The 22,913-nt window shown below is 37.8% G+C and overlaps 1 protein-coding gene across 4 annotated transcripts in view; it reads left to right on the forward strand.

The window, feature by feature from the left end:
- AGO2 (argonaute RISC catalytic component 2) overlaps positions 1-16,367 on the forward strand; it is a 108,346-nt gene extending 91,979 nt beyond the window's left edge. For all 4 annotated transcript variants that reach the window (XM_077809751.1, XM_077809752.1, XM_077809754.1 and 1 more), the window contains 2 exons: positions 1,583-1,782; positions 2,366-16,367. In XM_077809751.1, coding sequence (XP_077665877.1) covers positions 1,583-1,782; positions 2,366-2,474 — 309 coding nt within the window. In that variant the 3' untranslated portion in view covers positions 2,475-16,367. The remainder of the gene's footprint in view (positions 1-1,582; positions 1,783-2,365) is intronic.
- Positions 16,368-22,913: the final 6,546 nt, after the last annotated feature.

Genomic DNA, 22,913 nt, shown 5'->3' on the forward strand with positions numbered 1-22,913 from the left:
CCAGCCATCACAGTGGTGTTTCATCTCCACACTAGACTCTGTCGGTAGTTCACATCCTCACCAGGAGCACTTCCACTGACCCCACTGTGTGAGGCATTGTGGGGCACTGACAGCTGGAACCCTGTTGCCCAAGTACAACAGCTCTCTCAGAGGTGGAGTTAAGTCAAGGTAGTGGGTGACTGAATGAATATCTGCCGAAGAATGACTTGTATCATTAGCCTGTTGCCTTTCAAGATCTCTCTGTTGCTCCTTGCTTGAATAAATAGGCTTATCATGCAATTTATGTGGGATAAAAACAGCCTTGCTTGTCACACAAGATACTTTAAAAATCCTGGGCAATGGGAGGTAGGGGGTTGCCAGATTTGTATCTATATTATCTAGCATTCCAAATGCATCCTATTGTAAGGTGGTTCCTGTCCAGTAGTTCTGTATATACACCGGCCTGGTTTGAAATTGAAAAAAGCTTAGCTATGCCATTTGGTTCCCTCTTTCCTTTTAAATACCTTAAGAGCTACCCATGCACTTAAGAAAAATCCAGTCTTTGCATCTGCATGGGGCATCCTCCAACACGTTAAGATGATTACAGTATGCAATTTTACTAATTGTCTTCTCATGCCACAGTGAGATTGCCTTGATCCTGAGGCACAGGTTAACTCCATGCTTAAGACAATTTGCATAGAAAAAGGATTAACAAAAATTAATGATATAATACAGAATAATAGACTGGCTTCTTTTAATTACGTGTGTAACAAATATCGGCTACCACTGTCTCACAGTTCTTTCTTTCAGCAGCTATGCTCAAGGTTTCATGCAGGATAGGCGACAATTGGTCTTTTTCTACTCTCTCACCTCTAGAACAACGTATTAAGAAATATGGAAACAAAAGTCACTTGGTAGGAATTATTTATAGGTGGCTTAATGCTTTGCATTACCCTCTCAATGTCATTCTCAAAGAAAATGGGGAAAAGAATTTAGCCTTCCTATCACAAGAGAAACCTGGAGGGATATCTGGCTTAATGCGAAAGATCCTTCAAATTCTTTATCCTTGCGATTCTTCCAATGCAAGATATTAAATAGGTACTACTGTGCTCCAGAACCTTCGTTTAAGGGAGAGTGGCAACACACAGTGAATGTTGGAGATGCAAACAGCCACATGCCAACCTTTCACACATTCTCTACACCTGTCAAAAAATGCATGTGTTCAGCGTGTGACAGAACAGAGTTCGCACTTCATATTACCGTTATCATTATCAGGTGGGCATGCATACGCAAATACATCAGATTTATGTTCCATTAAAGGGAATAACACCTAAATGAAACATGTCAGGAGGGATAGCTTAGTCCCCTAAGTGTCCTTAATTTATATTTTGAACCTGCCCCCCAGAACTTGGACTGTGGGGCATAGTCCTCTGTCCATCCAGCAGGAGGATGTTGGGTAAGAGAATCAAGTTTGATTGATAGCATGTGGTTTAGTAGAGGTAACATACTTAAAATATAGTGTTTTCATTTTCTTTTTCTACTAGATGTGGAAACTGAGAACTTCTGAAAAGCCTTTTTAATGACTTCTGTGATCTGCCCTTAGGGAACAAGCAGACCTTCTCATTACCATGTCCTCTGGGATGACAATCGTTTCTCGTCAGATGAACTGCAAATTCTTACCTACCAGCTGTGTCATACATATGTACGCTGTACTCGTTCCGTCTCAATCCCCGCACCAGCATACTATGCACACCTGGTTGCCTTCAGAGCCAGGTATCATCTGGTGGATAAAGAACATGATAGGTGAGTTACAGTGTTATGAGGTGCTACAAAATTTAACAGGAAGAAGGTATGCGGCTTTTTAAATCTGGGTTCTGTGGCATTCTCTCTGAGCAGTTCATGGGTAAATTTGGTTTCTGCTGAATAACAGCATCTGAAGAAGAAGAATAAGGTTTATAATAAAACTCTGTGAGATAGAAGGAAGATGCTGCTTCTTTTTTCCTTTTTTTTCCCTTTTTTAGTGTTACCTGTATGTACTTTCAAAAATTAAAATATGCTTTAAGGGTTGTTAACTTCTGGAATGAAGGAATCTTGTACCCCTTTGGTGGTGGATTCTCTTTGACCCTAAACTCTGGAATGCTGCAAAAGTGGTCCTTACATTGGTCCTCTTACTCAGTGGCTCTGAACAGCAGCACCTTACCTCCATCAGGGAAAGCAAAACTGTATTCCCCTTTTCAAGTTCCTAGTCAATTTTGCTCCTCAAATGATCCATCTGTGGTGCTTAGAGGACGAGGCGATGTTCAGAAGAGTTGCTTTATTTGAAAATAAAATGTATTTTAGGAGAGGTAGATTAAATAGGACTTCTCTTTTCTTTTCCATGTCTTAGTGCTGAAGGAAGCCACACTTCTGGTCAAAGTAATGGCAGAGATCATCAAGCACTTGCTAAAGCAGTTCAAGTTCATCAGGACACGTTACGTACCATGTACTTTGCTTGACATGTTTTAATGTTTAGCGATTTAGTAGAGTTGGATTCACGTGAGACCAGCTGCACTTAGACCAACAGTTGCCCACGCTACAGTGACAGCCAGCAATGAGTGATGCATCTTTATTTTATTAGTTTTTCCATTTGCAAGAAAGCCTTCCGTCCGGAATTTCAGACTTGATTATGAACTGCAGACCCGTACAAAACCCCACAGTTGTTGGAAATGTGGTTTGCCAAAATCTCTAAGCTGCTTGTCAGAAAACAAACCCATATTTTGTAGTTAAATCAAAAGCTGTGATCTCAGGGCTAAAAACAAAACAAAACTTTTTCATGTAGTTTGCTATTCAATTTATTTGTGTGTTAATAATTTGGAAATACCTTATTCACGTCAAATTTGATGGGCTCAGATGCTGTGAGCTTGCTTTTAAAACAAAGAAAGAAAAGGAAAAGCACTACTTCAGTATTTATGAAGCCTTGATCATTCTGTATGCATTTACAAAAGTTTTATTTTCAAAGTGCAAACAGATAATAATTCTGGTCCTCCACTGTCTTACAGGATCATTCTGTATGTCTAAGAGCAAATGTATTTTCTGAAATTTGTTCTTGAATGTCTTTTATTGTGCTGCATTTAAAGATTTTTTTCATAGACTTATGAAATAATTTCAGAAAAAAATTAACTTGTATCTGAACCTTTAATAAGTCCAGTGAGATTGGCAAAAAGAAAATGTGCCATTTAAATTTTTTTAAACTTTTTTTAAAATCATACTGACAGCTAATCATAGAATTTGTCCTATAGGACTCTGACATTTACTTTCCAAAGTTTCTAAAAGAATACGGGTCTGTGGTGATAAATACAGTACAATCCTTCACTGTTATGTTTGAATTTTTGTAAATTTTATATGTTTCACAGTATTAATGTGATAGACTAGTTGCTATTATTTATTTTATTTACTAAAGAGTGCTCATCATATTTCTGTTAACATATCAAGAAAGCTTTGGATTTTAGACATTAAAACCGTATCATGGAGACATTATTATTCAAATGCAGGAATATGCAATTGAGTTGGATATGACAGAGGTCAGAGATGCATACAGTGTGTATTGTATAGCTTGTAATTTCTGGAAAGACTTTTTCAGCATGCATACAACATGGCAGGTTTCACCTGTGCATTCAGAGAGAGACACCGTGAGACCAACATTCTCCATCCATTCAAGCACAAAACAATTCTACTTTATTTATTTGTTGATTATTGGTGAAGCAGCAGTTCAAATTGAGGAGAATGGTTCACTCTTTATAGTTTAGCTAGCCAAATTTAATAGAATCTATGCAGTAAAAATAACTCTTAGGAAACTTTTGAAGTTTACTTGTGGAAGAAAATGAAACTCTTTGTTATACATAAGGTCAATAGTATGAGTGAGATTTTTGCCATTCTCTTAGGAGAAGCATTAATTGAAACTGATAATTATTAGACATATATGCTTCTGTTAGTTTGCACACTGGGTTCATATACATCATAATACATGTATAAACCATTGCACTAATTGTGACACCATAAACAATTTTAGAAGAGGATCGGGGGGGGGGGGGGGAACAAAAGTTGTTTATGCTGACTTGATTTTGTTTAATGTTCTCGTATGCTAAATCAAGTACATATTAAGCATGGAGATTTTTTTAAAGTTGCATTCTCTTCCTTTGTTTCATTCAGCGCGCGTTCTCTCTTTCCCTTCCCCCGACAAGCATATTTACCTCTAGCCATCAAGGTGGGCAAACAGCCTCATCCAGAATTAGTGTCAATGCCATATTTTGTATAGACTAGAACTGTTTGCTGTTGAGTAAGCCAGAAAATGCCCATCTTTGCTGCCTAAAAGGTTTAGGTGCATAATTTTGTGTACAAGTTCAGGTCTGCACCTTGTCGCACAGCATGCTGTTGCTCGTGTTGTTTGGCTGAAGCAACAAAGTAAATTCTGTTAATGGATGAGTCAGTCATATGTATGTCATGCTAGTTTATTATTCCTGTCTTGCTGTTGAAATCAGTGGGCCAGAATCTGTTGTCAGTTATAGTTGTGTAAATACAGTTACTCCTGATTACACTGGTAACTGAAAATAGAATTCAGCCCTTTGTAATTACTAAGCAGGTTATAAAAGCCACCACTAAAACAAATTTAGCTGATTTGCAGTAGCTTTTCTATGATGAGTGTGTTGCGCTTTTCCATGATGAGTGTGTTGCACTTTTCTCTACAGTATTTTGAGCAGTGTAGAAATTCATTGCTGGCTTTAATTTTGGCACATTATCAGACAAGTGTATGAGTTATTCTTTAAGAAGTTAAAATAATTAGTCAGCCATTTTTAAAATTCCGTTGGTGGTTCTTGCTATTTGTTATGGTTAGGTGCTCAGGATGATATTCATCTTCTTCTCCTCTTTCTCTGCTGCACAAACCTGGAGTAAATTACTTTATATGGGCAACCAGATACAGCAAGGATCCACCTCAATCCCACATCCTGAATTCAAGGTAGATCAAAGGGCTATGGTGCCTCCTCCTGTGGCTTTTGTTCTAGTCTATGGGCTAGAATACCAGGTGCTTCTCCAATGTGGGAGTTCCGGTCTACTGGCTCTGTGCAAAGATCCAGAAGCCCCCACTCCAAAGACCCCTAACATGCAGCCAAGATATCCAAAAGGCATGGGTGCAGAGGATTGCTGTGGGGGCTCTGCAGACACTCCACCAAAGTGTCTGTTGCCCCTATGTCCTGTTAGCACGAATGGGAATTGTGTGTAGTTCCCTCAAATGTAATGAAGGATGCAAACCCCTGAGGAATGATTGTCAGTATGGTGGGACTGGGGAGTTTACAGTTTGTAGATATATATATTAGCTAGAGTACTCTAATTTTTAAAATGGCTTTGATTTTTTCCTAATGAAATATACAGTGAATTAGTCCATCATATAATTTAATTGATTTAAATATTTTTAGGAAAAGTTTTTTAATGGGCAATGCACTTTGAAAAGTAGGCACTCTGTGTGCATAATAACTGCTTTTTGTAAAGATTAATATAAACAACATGCATAGACCAAAACAGCTCCAATCAAATAAACAATACACCTTTATCCTTTTCAGTTTACTCCAGCCTGCAAGGACAGCAATATCTCGGGTAAACGTGTATAAATTTACCCACAAAATATTCTCTCTAAGAACTAAGGAAAAGTGGTTGCAAAATATCGTGTATACGAAGTTTAGGATTGTGACACATGCCCACAGATGCTATTGAATTCATACGTAAGGCTGATAGTTTTAACCATTAAGTCACTGGTTCAAATTCAACTCAGGTCAGCACTAACCAAAAGTACTTACTATCTGCAATTCGTTGGCCTGTGCAAAAAGATATCTAACTCCAGTTGCTAGAGAACCATGAAGCAGACCCTCTTCTGTTACAGTGGTTCTGCTCTGAGCTACATTTGCACCAATTGCAGTATCTTGGTCTCATGATTGGTGCAAATTGGCCTTCTTGTTAGCAAAACCAGGTCAGGATTGAACAATGGAACAATTGTGCGTTCACAATGTACCGTTTTGTGGAAAAACGGGATCCAGGCTCTACAACTGTCAATCTCAGATCCTTTATTAGCATTATATTTATATAAAAATGATCCTTATGACAAAGGCTGATAAGTGATGGACACGTTAGAAATAGGTATGTGAGGCTTTACATTATGGGGGTGTGTGTGTGTGCTGGAAGATGAAGGGTTAAACAATTATGAGTTAAGTGTCAGCTATAACTTTGAATTTCCTGCCTTATTTGTACTAAATATTAACACTACTGAAATATAGAGAGACTTCAGAGGCTAATAGAAATGCTGCTATTCAAAGGTGCAAAACAAAACCAGCAAAGATAAAATATTCAATGGAAGCCATTTTTTAAAAAAGTTAGATACAAAACTACTATTGGGCTCTGTTGTGCCTTTTTAGGTACTTCTGGTGTTTGGGCTGATGGAGGGTTACACTGACCCAATGGGATTGCTCAGAGTCACAAAGCCTTCTGGAGCACCTGGAAAAACTGTTGAATCACCCTTTAAGAGGTTGTGCTCTGCTAGCAGTTGCTGGTGAGGGATGGAGTTATGCTTCTGTGTTCTCCCCTCTGCCCTATTTGGGTTAACTGTTTGAGGTAGCCCTTGCAGTCCTTGCACCTTCCCTTCCCCTCCTGCTTTGCCCTAGCCCATGTGTAGGTGCATATTTGTCAGTTCGCATTAGTATGCATAATTTTGACTTGATTCAGACTAAAATACTTTCACGCCTGTAATTAAATATTTTATTGACTATTGCATAGGTCATTGGAATAGTTGGTAATCTATTTTCCAAAATCTTTTCATATTGACTTGCATATTTCTAGAACTGTCATGAGAAAAACCTTCAGGTGGCTTTTGTCAATTGCCCAAGTCACAAGGAGGTGTTGTGTGATAATCTGCTAGAGTCTGCTTGCAAATTTTACAGGTAATTATGCTGAAAGAAATTTCCATTGTGTAAGTGTGTGGTAGGTGTTCTTGACCCCATTCCCCTCTTTCTTGTACTCTCAAACATATCTTTCACAATTATTTAACCCAAAATTTGTCTAACATATGTTTAGTTTTTACGTTTGATTAACTTATTTCAGTAAATGTTGTGGCCTTTGTGTAGATTTAAATGAGTAAATTTAACAAACAATTATCAAACAAGACTTGATAAAAAATTATATATTTTAGTAAATCACTTTTTTATTATTAAGATTAAAGGTGAAATTTTCAAAAAGATTTAAATCACTTTTGAAAATGGTACTGGAACCCATATTTTTAAAGGTATTTAGGCATTGTGATGCTGAGCACAACAACATCTAAATATCTTTAAACATCAGGAACCTAGTCAGTTAGGCTCCAAAGTGCCTACATCATTTTTGAAAATGTAACTTAAGCTCTGACGACATTCCGGTTTTTTTGAAAATTTTATCCAGATTTTGTCTGGTTTGTATGTGCACTCAGGATCAAATTGTAATCACAAGTGCATTGCACTTTGCTGGATAACTCAGATTTTCTTTTGCACTTATGGATTGCAGCATTACTTATGGATTGCAGCATGCAGACTTACATTATTGGAGACCCGATTCTTCTCACAGTAAGTCATTAGCAAACATCTCATTGACCGCAATGAGCGTGCGAGCAGGAAAAGGCCCTTCATTAGAATCTGCCTTTTTGTCTTGAAAATTTCAGTTAGATGCTGTAGGTTACAGTGCGTGTTTAATGGATTACCTTCTTTCCGACTAAGAATGCTGACGTTTTAAGACTAGAATAGGCCAGTCCTGCAGCTTTTACTCATGCAAAGCTCACACTAAAGTCCATCAGTTCTGCACAAATTATAAATGCAGAATTGGGACCTTTACTGGGGGATGTAGATGGAAATGTTGGTGCATTTGATGTAATCCAGAGAACACTTCTGGTGGCATAGATAAGCCATAAGACTTTTTATAATGTATGAGATTTCTTACACATGAGAAAAGGAATGTAAATAAGTTCTCTCTCCAGGTTTTCACACTCAAAGCCAGTTGTAATCAGATTATAAATAGTCTTCTTAATTGTTTTTTCTATTTTGAAAATTTCTCCAAAAGTAACATCTCCTTTGCTTTAATCGTCACTGTGGTTGTTGGACCCAGTGTGACTTTCTCAGTTTCTAACACAGGACAGTATATTTTTGATTTTTATATTCTATTTAGTAACTTGCTTCTAAATGCATACCTACAATCTTTTCTAAGGAAAATTTCAATTTAAACAGAAAATAATTGCACTGATTTTTTTAAAACTTCCCTTTTACTGTAACAGACTTTTTTGCATCTGCTGTAGCTGGTTGAAAATACTGTAAATAGTAGTATGAATAGCAAAACATTGAAATGTTCTACATACCATTCATTGTTGTACTTGCATTTTTAGAGATACTGCCCACTTTACAGTATTAAGATATGAGCTGTATATTTTTTTTTTAACTTTATTACACTCTCATTTTGCATGTGGTAGATACATCCACAAAGGGTACAGTTTCTCATTTGGTTTCTGTAATATGGAGTCAGGTTTTTTCGTCTTTATTTACATAGCAATTCTTCCCTAACCGTCTCCCTTCAACCCATGTTTTCCGCACCACACTGCACAAAATGTAAAAACATTTTGAAGTTACCAAAATTCAGATTGTAAAGCATTTAAATGCCTCTCTTTAATATCACTGGTAGATAATTAATAGCGCTAATATCTGTGCTAATAACCATAGCTCCTTCCAGCACTTGATTCTGGCATCAGATTCTAAAGGACTAGTCTGTGAGGCAGTGTTAATAGAATCATAGAAATTAGAGATGGAAAAGCCTAATGTAGCATCTAGGCTATTCCTCTGCTGATGCAGAATTGTTCCCCATAGTATTTTTTAGAGCTGTGACTTAGGAAACAGGGCTACCAAGTTGCCTTCTTGGTCACCCACATTAGAAAGCCACCAGTCTAGTGATTTGCATTAATTGATTGTTTGCTTCTTAGAGGCTGGAGAGACCAAAACTACAGCACTGCTACTGTTTTATACACAGTACGTTGGTAAATCTCTCCTCTCAGCTCTAAGGCTTAATGGCTGTAGTGTATAGCACCTTGGAAAGTCTCAAAGTGAGTCATTTTTAATCCAAAAGTTTGTGTTTAATGGTGTAAAGTGTAATCCATAATATAACATTTAAAGTTCTTCAGCTGTTTTTTCCCCATGTTTCTTTGTCTGAAATGTTAAAGTAAATGTAATGGCTTGGCCAAATCACTACAGAAGGTGATTTCCTATCATTTTTTAGTTCGCAACCAGGTGCAGTTAAAAGCTACCTCCTATACTGTTCCACAGATTAATATTTGCTTTTGAAATGCAACTGTCGTTCGTTGTAAACAGCCAGAATATTCCCAAATGAGCTGAATTGTTTTGTTCTGGCTTGAGAACTTATGTGCCATACTGTGATTCTTGATATCTGCTTGCCACTTATTATTTTTATGTAGGGCAGGTTGGGATGGTGTTAATGGAATGCTGTCTGTCAAAGTTTTGGAAATAGTGAGGCAACTGATTTCACAAGTCTGGCATGTTCATTTTCATTCATGTTTACCTTTGTTAATAGGGATACCACCTTAAAATAGTCCGCTCTTGTAGTAGTTTTCACGCTGCTGTTTCCAGCAAAAATTGTTTTCATGTATTAGCTCTATGATTTGCTGAAAAATATATCATGTTTTAATTGAAGGTGACATTTGAAGGTGCTTGAAACATATTTTGAAGCTGAGACAAAAATTATGTATTAGAATATTTTTTTAAAATACCTTTTAGGTAATTTTGAGATTGTAACCTTGAAGATACTATATTCCAAGTGATAAGGATATAAATTTTAAACACAGAAAATGTCTTGAATATGTTTGTATTGTGAATATGTTCTCTCAATAACGTGCAAGGCCTTGGCCACACCTCTGATCTTAAAATAAGTGCACATACACAAAAGGTGCTTTGAATGATCTGAAACTGAACTGTAGAAAACTCTGTTAATACATCATATTTTGTTTACAATGAATCCAGACAAGCTTCCTTATTTTGTATTTAACCACTTTGTTGTCAGAAATTTTATCAACTTATGCACAGTACATTAGCTCGGTATTATAGGAATTTTCTAAATTTAATGCTTAAAAATCATTTGGTTCTTTAAGCCACAGAAGTTGGTGAGTGAGAAGTAATAATTATATTTTTTTTGCTGTTTCTTCTCACTGAAATGCTTGGGCATGGCACCCATGGACACTAGTGTAAATTATGTGTATGAATGGGAGAGCTAGACTCATTGATGTTCCTATAATTAACAAATTTGTCTACAAATTAAAAATAGTCTAGTAAATTATAGACTGACTGACTGCTCATAGATTCACATCCCAAAAAGAAGGCTTACCAAGTAGCAGCTATTCATGGGCAGAATCCTTGAGACTGCTCAGTTTTTACTCTGCCCTTACTCAGGCAAAATGCCCAGTGAGTGTGGAGCACAGGATTTGGCCCCATGTACAATAGCTACTTTTTAGAAGACAGTTCACTACATCTGGTGTTATGGATTTTTGTGCCATCTCTATGCCATACTGGTTCTAGAAGAAGTGCCACTGAGCGTCCACCGTGTAGATTTATTAAGCATAACACACCATGAGCCCATCTTCATAACACAACAATAGCATTATGTGTTACCTTTTGGATAATTGGCTGTCGTTCCCAAACCCATGCCCAGATCCTCCTGGGAATCTGTGAAAAGAGGGAGCCTTTTACAGACTGATCTGTGTGAGAGAGCGTATGCAACCTCTATTGCATTATCTGCCCCATTCGCCAAGGACGATAGGTGCGGAGACTGGCTGTGGAGACTGTTCTCCAGAGCGCTGCTTATCCTGCCTTTATTCAAATGAGAATTAACATTGCTCCCTTTAGGTTCCCTTTGTGGCTTCTATTGACCAGCTACAAGGTGCCAACCCAAAAGCAACACAGCACTTGGGGTAGGTGGGCAATAAATCAGTCTGGAAGCAAAAATCAACATTCAAACTGCTCCTGCTGGCACAGATTACTGAGTTATCGACCCTATGAATTTCACAAGAAGGGGAGGCTTGGCAGGCAACTCCACAAGAATGTCAGAATTTTATCCATCTGGCTTCCTCCCAGACTGCCAAAGACTATTCTGATTGGCTTGGGATGGCTGCTATTGCAAGGTCATTGGCATGGGCACTGGCTTAAGTATAGGGATTTGGGGAGAACTGGACTTGAAGATTTATAAGGATACAAGAATCCTACCACCCCCCTCCCCCAAAAAATGGATCCATGACACAAGATGCAGACTTTTGTTAATATCTGTTCCCAGGACACATCTTAATATCTTCAAAGGAGGGATTACTCTTTAATTGGACCGCTTATTGTATTGATGGACCTTAAATTGAATGGCTATATGTCATTTTTTTTAAAAAAGGTATTTTAAATTTTTGTTTTGCCTAATTAAATTAGACATATTAAAACAAAGTGGCATTCTTTGTACGCTTACGTTTTAAAAGAAAGTCTGTTTGTTTAAAAACATTTGATTTTCCTTACCACAGTTTTCCCCGTTACTTACCTCACACTTTATTTTTTCTGAGAGCTTTGAAGCTTTAACTACTTAAACATCCCAAAAGCCCAGCTCGGTACACAGAGGAAGGATTTGAGGCACAGAGTAAGATTAGGAAGTTAGGAGATCCTGGTTCCCAGGCCCATATCTGTTCCATTAGGCTATGCTGCCACTCAAAAAGTGTATGTAATGTTTACTTGGACTTGGTTCGTTCTGTGCCTACCAACTTTTCCTCTCCCAAAGTTAAAAGTTGAAATATTATACAGTACTTTGGCCTGGCGCCCCCACTGTCCCTAAATCTTGCAGCTGTGTGTAAAATTGCACATTAATGCTGGTCATGTCTGAATATCATTGGTCTGGGACTTTTTTTATTTTATTTTATTATTTTTTTTAAGGCTGCCATGTCGTCTTCTCCATTCATTCTGGCTTATAGTGGCTTAATAACTTGTGAGTAGGTCTAACTACAGAGGGTCTGTTCCTACACTTCTTGTGCACCCAAAATTCCCATTTACTTAGTGGGAGTTTTGGGGTGTGCAAAAATGGCAGGATGAAGCCCCTAGTGTGAGAATATACCACACAATAAAGATATTCTTAACATGTCCAGCTCCCATTGAAGTTGACAATATTCACATTTACTTCAGTTGTCACAGGGTCAAGCCCTTAATACTTTGTTGGGTTTTTTTTAAGCAAACATTGGCCCTATTTTTGAGACCCCATATTTACATTCAAACAATCATTAAACTATTTAGGACTACTCATGTACATTGAAAGATTGGGCTCTTTTTTTTTTTTTTTTTTTTGCCCTTTTGGTATATTTTATTATTTTGTTTTTATTTGCAATAAAGTAAAATAACATGTCGCTAAACCACCTGACGAACTTAAGTCTTTTGATAGATCCAACTAACATACATTGTCTTGTCAGGAATGTTTAACCCCAGGAATGCCTCTATTAAAATCAGATTCAGTTAAATTAGCCCAACTTCTGCATTTCTTTTTGTGTGATAGAACTTGGGCAACTTCAAATAGTTTATGTATGTTTGATTTTTGCTTTTTTAGATACTGATTCCATGTTTTAAACTAGTTGTTGTAGGGAAGATAGTGTACACTTATACAGGCAAGAAAATATTTAACTCATTTTAAAAAGAATCTGTAATAAATATTTTTCCTTTACTAAATCAGGGCCTTTATTGTTAAAATGTAGACTAGTTATAATGAAGCACTATAGCTGGCAACTTTCTCCTGTGTTCTGTTCTGAAAAATGTTACCATTCATATTGGACAAATTGCTATCTTATTCTGATCCAAATATACTTTTTTTTTGTTTGAGGTTTTTGTTGGTTTGTTTTTGGTTAAAAGAAGGGGCTGCCTCCATATAAGAGATTTAGGAACAAATTTTCTGCTGGGGCAAATAGACACAGCTCTATTGACTTCAGTGGAGTTTTATCAGTTGACACAAGCAGAATATTTGGCCTTTAGAATTTACAGTAAGTCAAGTTCACAAACTGAGACCAGTTGCAAATTTCTGTGCAACAAAGTGGTTAACTGATCATGAGGGAGGTGGTATGGAAAAGAGAATGTATTGTTTAAATCCAGATATTTCCTACCTTTGGTACACTTCAGATTTAACTGACACCTACTGAGGGTTTTAACCCTTAATTTTAAACCGTTTTTTTCTTATTTTTGTAAAATAACTGAAAAAGAACCAAAAAAGAACTCAAAAGTTTGATTGTACATGCTCCCTTTTTATTTCTTGATTATAAAAAAAATTGACATTTTGAATCAAAATGTTTTTATGACCATTTAAAGTTTACTATTTTTTTAAGAAGTTGAGCAGTTAAGGGCCTCGTTTCAAGCGGTACTAAATGTATATTAACCAGTTTATACCTGTGTATTGCATCTGTGTGAAGAAGTCTTGTGCTTGCAATATATATAAACCATCTGGTGCTGTTTTGTTAAAATTGGCACTTCTTGTAAAAACGTATTTATACACATTAGATGCATTGTATAATTTCCATTTACAACACTGATGTAAACTTCATTCTACACATTCATATATAAATTGAGGCTTCATGTAGATATTGTTTAGTTTAAATACACTGTATGTATCTTGAATACTTAATTAAATGCTTGCATGATGCTATGTGGTGATGCCACTTTAAGCCTTAACAAGTTGTTAAATTCGTTGATTGTCCGAGTATGCAAAAACATTAATTTAACAGGATAGGTTGTTCTGTAAAGGAGATGGTAAAGAAGAAAAAGGTTTCTCACCTAAGAAATAAAGGGAATCTTATAGTGATTGATATATACCGTGACTGACCTTTCAAGGCACTGGCTGTCACTGTTGCGCTACAGAAACTGGGTTATTGTGCATTTCTATGGCAGTATACAGAAAGCAAGTATCCTAAAATCTTGGCTTTTTTGTTTCTGAGATTCATATGACCATAATCTTTTTTCCCAATTTGAAATTTATTTATGTCGGAAAGAGGATTATTATTCAATATTTAAATTTATGTTTATAAACCTGCTCTCAAGTTCTGTGGTTTCTTCAGAGCATGCCATCATTTTTACTTCTTATGACTGACATTTAATCCTTACAACATTTTTAATTAGAGGCAAAAAAAACTGTTGGGGACCCAGCTTTCTTTACAATTTGGATCTACCTCATTTAAACAGTTGGGTGCTATTTACTCAAATTGTCGATGAGATTGGGTAAAAAGTGACCAAACATTAAGTGATGACAAACCTCTTAAGAGGCAGTACTCTGCAAACCAAATCTTTGTGGTTTATTGTTTAGAAACAACAAATATTTGGATTTTATTCTTTGTGCCTTTTTGTGTTGAGTCCCAATGCATAACAATCAAACATCAGACTGCTAACTAAAAATAGCAAATTAAATAATTTTAACAGCAAATTAAAAAAAAATGGAAAAGAGTTTTTAAAAAGTGAAAATATATTTTTCAGTGTATCAAATCATAAAATGTACAGTGTCACAGCAGAATTCTTGTAATGTGAACAGAAATAAAAATCCAATAACTTGATGTTTTTCAAAATATATACATCCCAAACTCTCTTCTATGCATCCATCTCCATCTATATATGTATGTACATACTGTGCACAAGATTCTGTGTGTGTATATCTGTGTGTGAATATATATATAGAAAATGAAAGGGGGTGTGTGTGTGTGTGTGTGTGTGTGTGTGTGTATGATAGGTAAGGGAATAAAATGTCAAAGTGAGTTTTCCGCGCAGTTTTGTATCTTAACAGTTTACAATTATGTACACATTTTTTCTATTAGTAAACCTTTTTTACTTAAGAAAAATCCTTTTTGGAGAAATTTTAAGTTGTGATACGATCATTTTTGAAGTTTGAAGAATTAAACTTTAATACCAGTAACCAATACAGAGTGGGAATCTTTACTGTAAATTGTATTTAGTTTTAATATTGGGGGGGAAAAAAAAAAAGTTCTATGTGGAAGTTGTAAGAGTACCAACATTCCTTAGTGGCAGGACTTCATAACTGTTTCCTAAGGCTTTTTGCTGCAGAGAGACTCAAACAATGGGAAAATGCCTCTGTTAAATGTTTTTATAAAATTGCTCCGTCAGGTCTACACTTAAGCTATATTTTATGAAGCGTAATCATCCTTTAATATGCTGCATATAAATTATCAGAATTGTTGCACTTTCTCAGTAATAATGTATGCCCTGCAATTGGCTCATGATAAAGACTTCAGTTTTTTAACAAAACAGTAGTACTTTGGGCAGAAGGTAAGATTTATATAGGTACCTCAAGAAAAAAAAAAGCCTGAATATGCTGCATTTTGTTCCTTTAACTTTTTTCATGTAGTATTTTGTTTGCTTTTTATTATTTGTTTTGTATATTATTACTAGCTACCTGTTTTGCTTTTTGGGACCCCAATAGAGTTTAGAAAGTTGGTCTGTATTCATTTTGTAGGATGTAGTATCCTTTCTTGATTCAAATGCAGTACTTGATGTAAGGTTTCCCCTGCATTCAACAATAGAGGGTGTGGGGAAGTAGGCTTTACATAGTAGATTTCGGGGGAAAGATATTACATTTCTAAAACAGACAATATATGTTCTTAATCCTTTTTTTTAATGTTTTTATTTTTTGGTTTTTTTTTTTGCTCGTGCTGCTTTCTTGACTCTTTTCTCAAACATGAATGAGAGGATGGGCAGCTTGTTAAGTGGGGAAAAAACCCTGCCCTTTTGGTCTTTAAATACAGGCCAATGAATAAACAGTATTACCTAATTAATAAGGCTGGGCCAAATTGTACTCTGTCACACAAATGCAAATCTCAGAGGGAATTGCACCCATGTGACTCAAAGCAAAATGTATCCTGACTTGAAATTGTAGGCTGTCTGGTTATTCAGATTAATGAGTTTTCTAGTTCTTTTTCCAAGTAAATTAAAATATAAAATGTGCACAGATGGGAATTATCTTTGTTGAGAAAAGAAACTGTTGAAGGAAGCTTCTAACGCTGTGAAATTGAGCATTTATTGTCATGTTTTAAGTTTAGGTGGGTCCTTTCTCAAGTTTGTTTTGTAGCTTGCTAGGTAAAATAGTTTGCACTACTTTTGCAATAAACTCATGAAAAACTAACCGTTATTTTCTGTTTTGGTTTCTTACTGTGTATATATAAACTAATACTAAAGACTTAGTATAGTGTTTTTCACCTCCATAAGACTTGTAACAAGCGCAAAATGCTGTAAATCTTAACAAAATATGATGTGAATGATATTTTATAAAGTTATTTTGTATGGTGTCAATTTTGTTTTGCCTCATAGTATGTCAGCAAAAAAAAAAAAAAAAAAAAAACATAAAATTCCTCAGCTCTACAATTGTCTGTTCAGAGTCTTTTTTAATACAAACACATTTGTTGCACTTTATTAGCATAATAGGAGGTTCGGGTTTTGAGTTTCAGTTTATGAGAGATGAATAATAGTGGGACTTTTCAGCTTGGAAAAGAGACGAGTAAGGAGGGATATGATTGAGGTCTATAAAATCATGACTGGTGTGGAGAAAGTAAATATGGAAGTGTTATTTACGCCTCATAACACAAGAAGTGGGGGGTTCACCCAATGAAATTAATAGGCAGCAGGTTTAAAACAAACAAAAGGAAGTATTTCTTCACACAATGCAGTGTCAATCTGTGGAAGTCTTTGCCAGATGGTGTTATGAAGGCCAAGACTATAACAAGTTTCAAAAAAGAACTAGATAAATTCATGGAGGATAGATCCATCAAAGACTATTAGCCAGGATGGGTAAGGATGGTGTCCCTCGCCTCTGTTTGCCAGAAGATGGGAATGGGTGACTACCTGTTTGGTTCATTCTCCCTGAAGCACCTGGCATTGGCCACTGTCAGATGACAGGATATTGGGCTAACCGAACCTTTGGTCTGACCCAGTATGGCCGTTCTTATGATTGCCTTCTTACAAAAATATACTTTGTCATTAAATCCAATCAAGGAATCAAAGTGCTTTACAAATACCAATTAATTAAACCTTAAACCATGTTATCTTGTGGGACAGGTACTATATTATTCTCATTGTCAGAGTTCAGAATTGAACCCAGAATAATTGACAGCCCATTCCTGTGCTTTACCATTAGGCCACCTTGTCTCTCTGAGATGTCAGCTTTAGTGCATTGTAGACTTGTCTTCATGTACAGCATCATAGAAAAGAAGCTGGGGAGGGGAACCAGTCACTAACAAAACTATGCTGGCTTCTGTCATGGACCCTGTACCCATAATCACCAGGTGCCCTCTCCAGGCAACTTCTGGCAGATGCAGGCGCAGATCTGAGCTGTAGGCTATTTCTGAACAGCACCGGCCATGGCTACACTACCGAGCTTACAGCAGCTCAGCTGGACCGCTGCTCGTGCAAACGCGCTAAGCTGACAGGAGAGCGCTCTCCTCTTGACTTCATTATAGCAGCTCCCGCAAGCAGCGGTAGCTATGTTGGTAGGAGAAACTCCCCCACCGCCATAGCGCTGTCCACGCTGGCGCTTAGGTCGGTGTAATTTACGTTCCCTGGGGGGGCTTATTCACATCCCTGAGCAACATAACTTATACTGACATAAACTGTAGTGTGTACATAGCCCTAATCTCTCCATATCTCCTCCTAGTGGGAGGAAGAAAAGGCAGTTTTGAGGACTATGTCCAGATGGAGGTAATCACCTTAAACTGCTACTCTCAGGGGCAGGAGCCCAGTGCTGATTTGCTAGGTTTTCCTTTTCTCCTCCTGGCTCCTGTTCCCACCACAGTCATGCCTTTAGCTCTTTTTCCCTGGCTTTGGGTACTTATAGTTAGACACATTCCATGGGAGCTGTGCTTTGACATGTAAAGCACTATATATTGCTAAGTACTCTGAAAAATCAAGTCCTAGACATCTAAAATTGGTCACTCAAAATAACTGTATGCTTTTTACTTTCATCGCTCTGTGCCTCAGTTCCCAATCTGTAAAATGAGGATAATAAGCCTGCATCTCACAGGGGTATATTATAGTGATAAATGCCATAGAAAAGCCCATGAGATTAATAATGGTCAGAGTCTGAATGTTGTGCAGTAAATAAAGCATAATAAAAATATAAAATCAAATACTGACTAGCTGCTTATTAAATGAGCACTGACCATCTTATGCACTGAATGAGGCAGTGGTCCTGTTGGAAAAAAGAACTTAAAAGCCAGTGTCAGCTCTAGGTACGGTATGAGAAGTCAGCTGTTCAGGATAACACACTCCAGAAGAATACCAAAATCGCATGCCTGTGCTACAATATTGTGCCACCATTAACTGTTTGTTCCCTCCTCAACACTCTTAACTGTTGGCTTGCCTCCTATCCCTCTTGAGCCGGCTGAGCAGGATCTCTTCTCCACCTGCTTCTCCTTCCGCATGACATTTTTTCTTTAACCGGGCAGATGGGGACCCTGTCTGAACTTTAGTAAAACCTTGGGACTGGGATTTAATTCACAATTAATGGTCACCTAGTTACTTGATTCCAGTGACAGAGAATCAGGCCCCAAGTACCCAGCTCTAGGCATGTATGGTCACAACAGGAAAGAGGCATAGAAAGGAAACTTAGGAAAGCGGGTAGGAGGGTAATCCAGGGAAGGGAGGGAGCAAAACAGAGCAAGGAGAAAAGAAAGGAAAGGAGAGAGAGTTTTTTTAAAAGTGAAGAAAAGGGAGGGTGAAGTGGCTAGAGACCTCCTTTGAAGGATGAAGGAAAGTGAAGTGCAGGCCAGGGTGACATTCTGTGAAGAAAGGAAAGAAATGGGGGGGAAACGGCTGGATGAGAAAACTAGAAATAGATAGGCAAAGGAAAAGAAAACGAAGGAAATATTTGCAAGGTTAGCTTAGTAGGGTGGACAGAGAGGCCTGAAAGGAGAGTGTACTTTAAGCTTAAGAGCCCATGGATTCAGTGGAACACACTATGCCAATCCTGTTGAGTCTAAGACTATGCAGCATGTCTGTCTCTCCTCTCTTTCTTCCCGCCTACAGATAGTTCACTCAGGAGCCAAGCTGCCGTTGTGTCATCCTGTATAACTGGGTGCTTGTCGCCTCTTAGAGGCGGTCAGAAGTCTCTGAAAGGGAGCTAGTGCTGCAAAGAGCACCATTAGCTTTGGCAGGGATATGCACCTGAAAAGCCACGCTATTTTTATTGTTTAACAGTGGCTGCTTCCTGGCTTTATCACACCTGAGGCACATTTTGCTCACAGAGCAAAATCTGCGGCACGTAATCATATTCTCAAGTCCAATGTGTCAGAGGCAAGCAGGTTGTAGATATTCATGCAGATGTTTGGGGGGGAGGCAGAGGGCAGAAAAAATAGACTTTCTCTCTTTTGTTGTTTTAGTCCTAGGGTGTATTGGCTACTATTCATTATCAGGGTTAGAGAATGAAACTAACATTAGTCCTATAAGAAATATTCTGCCTGTGTGGTTCATTTAATGGTTGAATGTTCCTAAATCATGCTGGGGTCAGATTAAGAAAATTCATTGTAACTGTCATGTTTTATTGTTTGAGCACTATAATAGACCCTGAATCTGAAGCGTGATTTAATTCAAAGAGTAAAGCTGACCTGGTCATGCACTGAGTGCTGGTGCTTTAAATCTTTTCATAAGAATGAAAATGAAGGTTGCTTATTTTTAACTGAGATTCTTCAGGATGGAGTCTACATATTCACACTCTGGGGATATGCACTGACTTGTGCTGCTGAACGGTGCAGTCTTCTGCTAGTAGTGCCTATTAAAGCATTCACATGCCCTTTCCCACCCCTCTTCTCAACATTTGAGTGTGAGGGTGGGTCTATAAATGGGAGTATCGCAACAGTTGCTGCTCTGGTTTCTTCTGCACTAATGCAGAGCCACGAGTAGTTAGGTTTCAGAGTAGCAGCCGTGGTAGTCTGTAGCTGCAAAAAGAAAAGGAGGACTTGTGGCACCTTAGAGACTAACCAATTTATTTGAGCATAAGCTTTCGTGAGCTACAGCTCACTTCATGGGATGCATACAGAGTAGTTAGGGCTCTGCAGAAAAGGGGAAGGAAGGCAGGGAGTGTGAATATACAGAGTCCATCTCAAATTACTTTGATTACAAGCAGATAACCTTTGTTTCTTCTTCCAGCGTCATCTGCATATTTCCACTCTTTGGACAGTTTAGTCGTCTACATGAAAAAAATAGAGGGCAGGTAATGAGTCCTAATTAAATAAGGACTGCAGAACCCACTCTACCAAACTGGGCATCTAATTTAGCTGTGATAGCTAATACATAGTGCTTAGTAAACATATATATTGAGCTCTATGTGGCTGTGTTACACATTTCAATAAGGGGAACATGCTTTAAACATGCTGTAGAAGCAGCCATCACGCTAATGAGTGTAAGGTATTTTTATAACTTTCTATAGTATGATCCATCAAGATAACATTTGTGTGGTTCTATTTAAATAGAAAGATATAGTCTGTATGCTAAAAGAATATTGTAATTTTGACTCTGCCTTATTTGCATGTGGTCTGAGAAAAAACACTGGTTGCATAATGGATTGAGTGACATGGAAATCATATATTACTTTTGGTATAAATTTTGAGAGGCCAAAGAACTACTTTATCTTGATTAAAAATTTGAATGGATAGGCAGCCATTAAGTCATGAAATTCACTAATCCTCCTGGCTGACATTGCTATAATAAACACAGTTTTAATTAACAGATGGAATAAGGAACAACATGATAAAGGGTTGAAGAATGGAGACCTAAGTTGTGATAATACAAAGTTTGAATTCTATGAGGGAAGAGGCTGTCTCACAGGGGGATAACGATTTAGTAAATCTTTCAGAAATCGCTTAACAATATCATGTAAGACTATAGATTTACCATCTATCGGTATTGTGAAAAGTCACAATTGCAGCTAAATGTATCTTTAGTGAGTGTGACATACCGGGGCACAATCCAGACTGGGGGGGGGGGGCTGTCACCCCTGCCCTGTAACCCAGGGTGCCTTAGAATGCCTTGTTGTAGTAGCTCCCTGCTAGGAAAATCACAAACAGCCTTCCACTATGCAAGCCACACCCTGAGTGTCTGTGTGTAATTGTAACCTGCCAGCTACACCCTGGCTCTCACCAATCTCGGTTATTCTGCAGGGTGACCCCTATGTAGTGGGGGATTTTTGCCTTGAATGTTCTGAATAGAGGTTTGCAGAAAAACCTCAGAAGGGGTTTCAAATTTGTAAAATTATATTTTTTAATTATGTATAAAAAGTGGTGATAGTATCAGGACACTTTAGTGTGCATAAAATAGTAATTAGTTTTAAAATTGAGACTTAAATAAGTAAAAATTAATAATAGTTTAAATTTTAAAAATCCAATATGGTGGACCCAAATGGTGGCTATAGGGGAGGATCACCTAGACCTTTCTGGGAACTCATAGAACCCAAGATGGGGGGGGGCGGGGTGGAGGAGAGGCAGTCACATGTAGGTGCACAAGAGTTAGCCAATCAGCTGCCAGCTGATTGGCTGAGAGAATGTCACCCCATTGAAAGAGAAACCAATCAGAGACTGAGAACATGACACCCCCCCCCCCAACTGAAAGGCGACCAATCAGAGATGAGTAGAGTAGGCTGAAAAGTGTATAGAAAGGTGACAGCCAGCAGGTTGAACTCCTTGTGGTTCAAGATCTTCAAGAAGAACAGAAGCTGTAAGACTCCCACCTGGAAAGAAGAGGGTTCCTAGGCAGCTTTGGGTGGAGTCTTGTGAGGCTTTGGGTGGAGGTTGCTTTGGGGGTTCTGAAGAGCCACTGTCTACAAGAGGCAACAAGACTCAGCAAGCAAGACTAGCTATGTTTGGGGTGGAGGCTTGTGAGGCTTTGGCAGGGGGTTACTTCGGGGTTCCAGAAAGACACTGCCTGCAAGAAGCCTCAACCTGCATCAGCAAGAGAACCCTGAGGTTGCCCTGGAGGCGGTTGCTGTAGCAACCAAGGACCAAGGACCTCAGCTGCCCGCCAGAACCAGCTTTGGCGTTGTGTACCAGCTGAGAGGAACAGCAGTGAGACCGAGCAGAAGGACACTGAGGGTTCAAGAAATACTGAAGGAAAAATAAAGTGTGGAACTCTCCACCTATTATTAAGGAATGTATGGGTGTGTCTGTCAAGAAAGCCAGCTGCAAATATTAATGTAAACAGTTACTGTTAGGTATTAAATGATCAATAAGTGTTAGTGTTACATGTTAAATGTTACTGTTAGTATTCTGTGAATGATTACATTGTTGTACATTATAAAGTCTGTGTCTTTTTTTGCTGTGCTGTTTTATTTTAAACTGTAACTCCATTATATCTTATCATACTTGACTTCTTTTCTTCTTGCGTTTCTGTAACTACTTAATTCCTTTAATAAATGATTATTTCTGTTTTCGAAGAAATGCTGCTTGTGTGTGTCAATGTTATACCAATAAAAACAAAAACCAGCAGGATCTTATTAAAGGGAAAAAGGCAAAATACCACATTTATTGTGAATACAGAAAGAATCATAGTAAGCAGTTAGTTATAGCTACACCATTCCATTCAATCTCATATTTATTCACACATTAATTCATACACACACACACACACAGGTTCTGCAAGGTTGTTATCATAGTTACCAGCCTTAGGGTTGCTCATGCCAAGCCACTGGCCAGGTGGCCTGGACATGAGGCGGGAGCAGGGCCTTGTCAGATGCTCATCTGATGCTCCTGGAAGTTGGTTTGCAGAATCAGACCCCAAAGTTCTCACTTTCTAGAGTCCATTTTTATAGGAATTTCTTCCTATGCCAGTCTATGGGAATTGCTTCATCATGCTGTT

Source organism: Eretmochelys imbricata, chromosome 2 (genome assembly GCF_965152235.1).
Source record: "Eretmochelys imbricata isolate rEreImb1 chromosome 2, rEreImb1.hap1, whole genome shotgun sequence".
Classification (NCBI taxonomy): domain Eukaryota; kingdom Metazoa; phylum Chordata; order Testudines; family Cheloniidae; genus Eretmochelys; species Eretmochelys imbricata.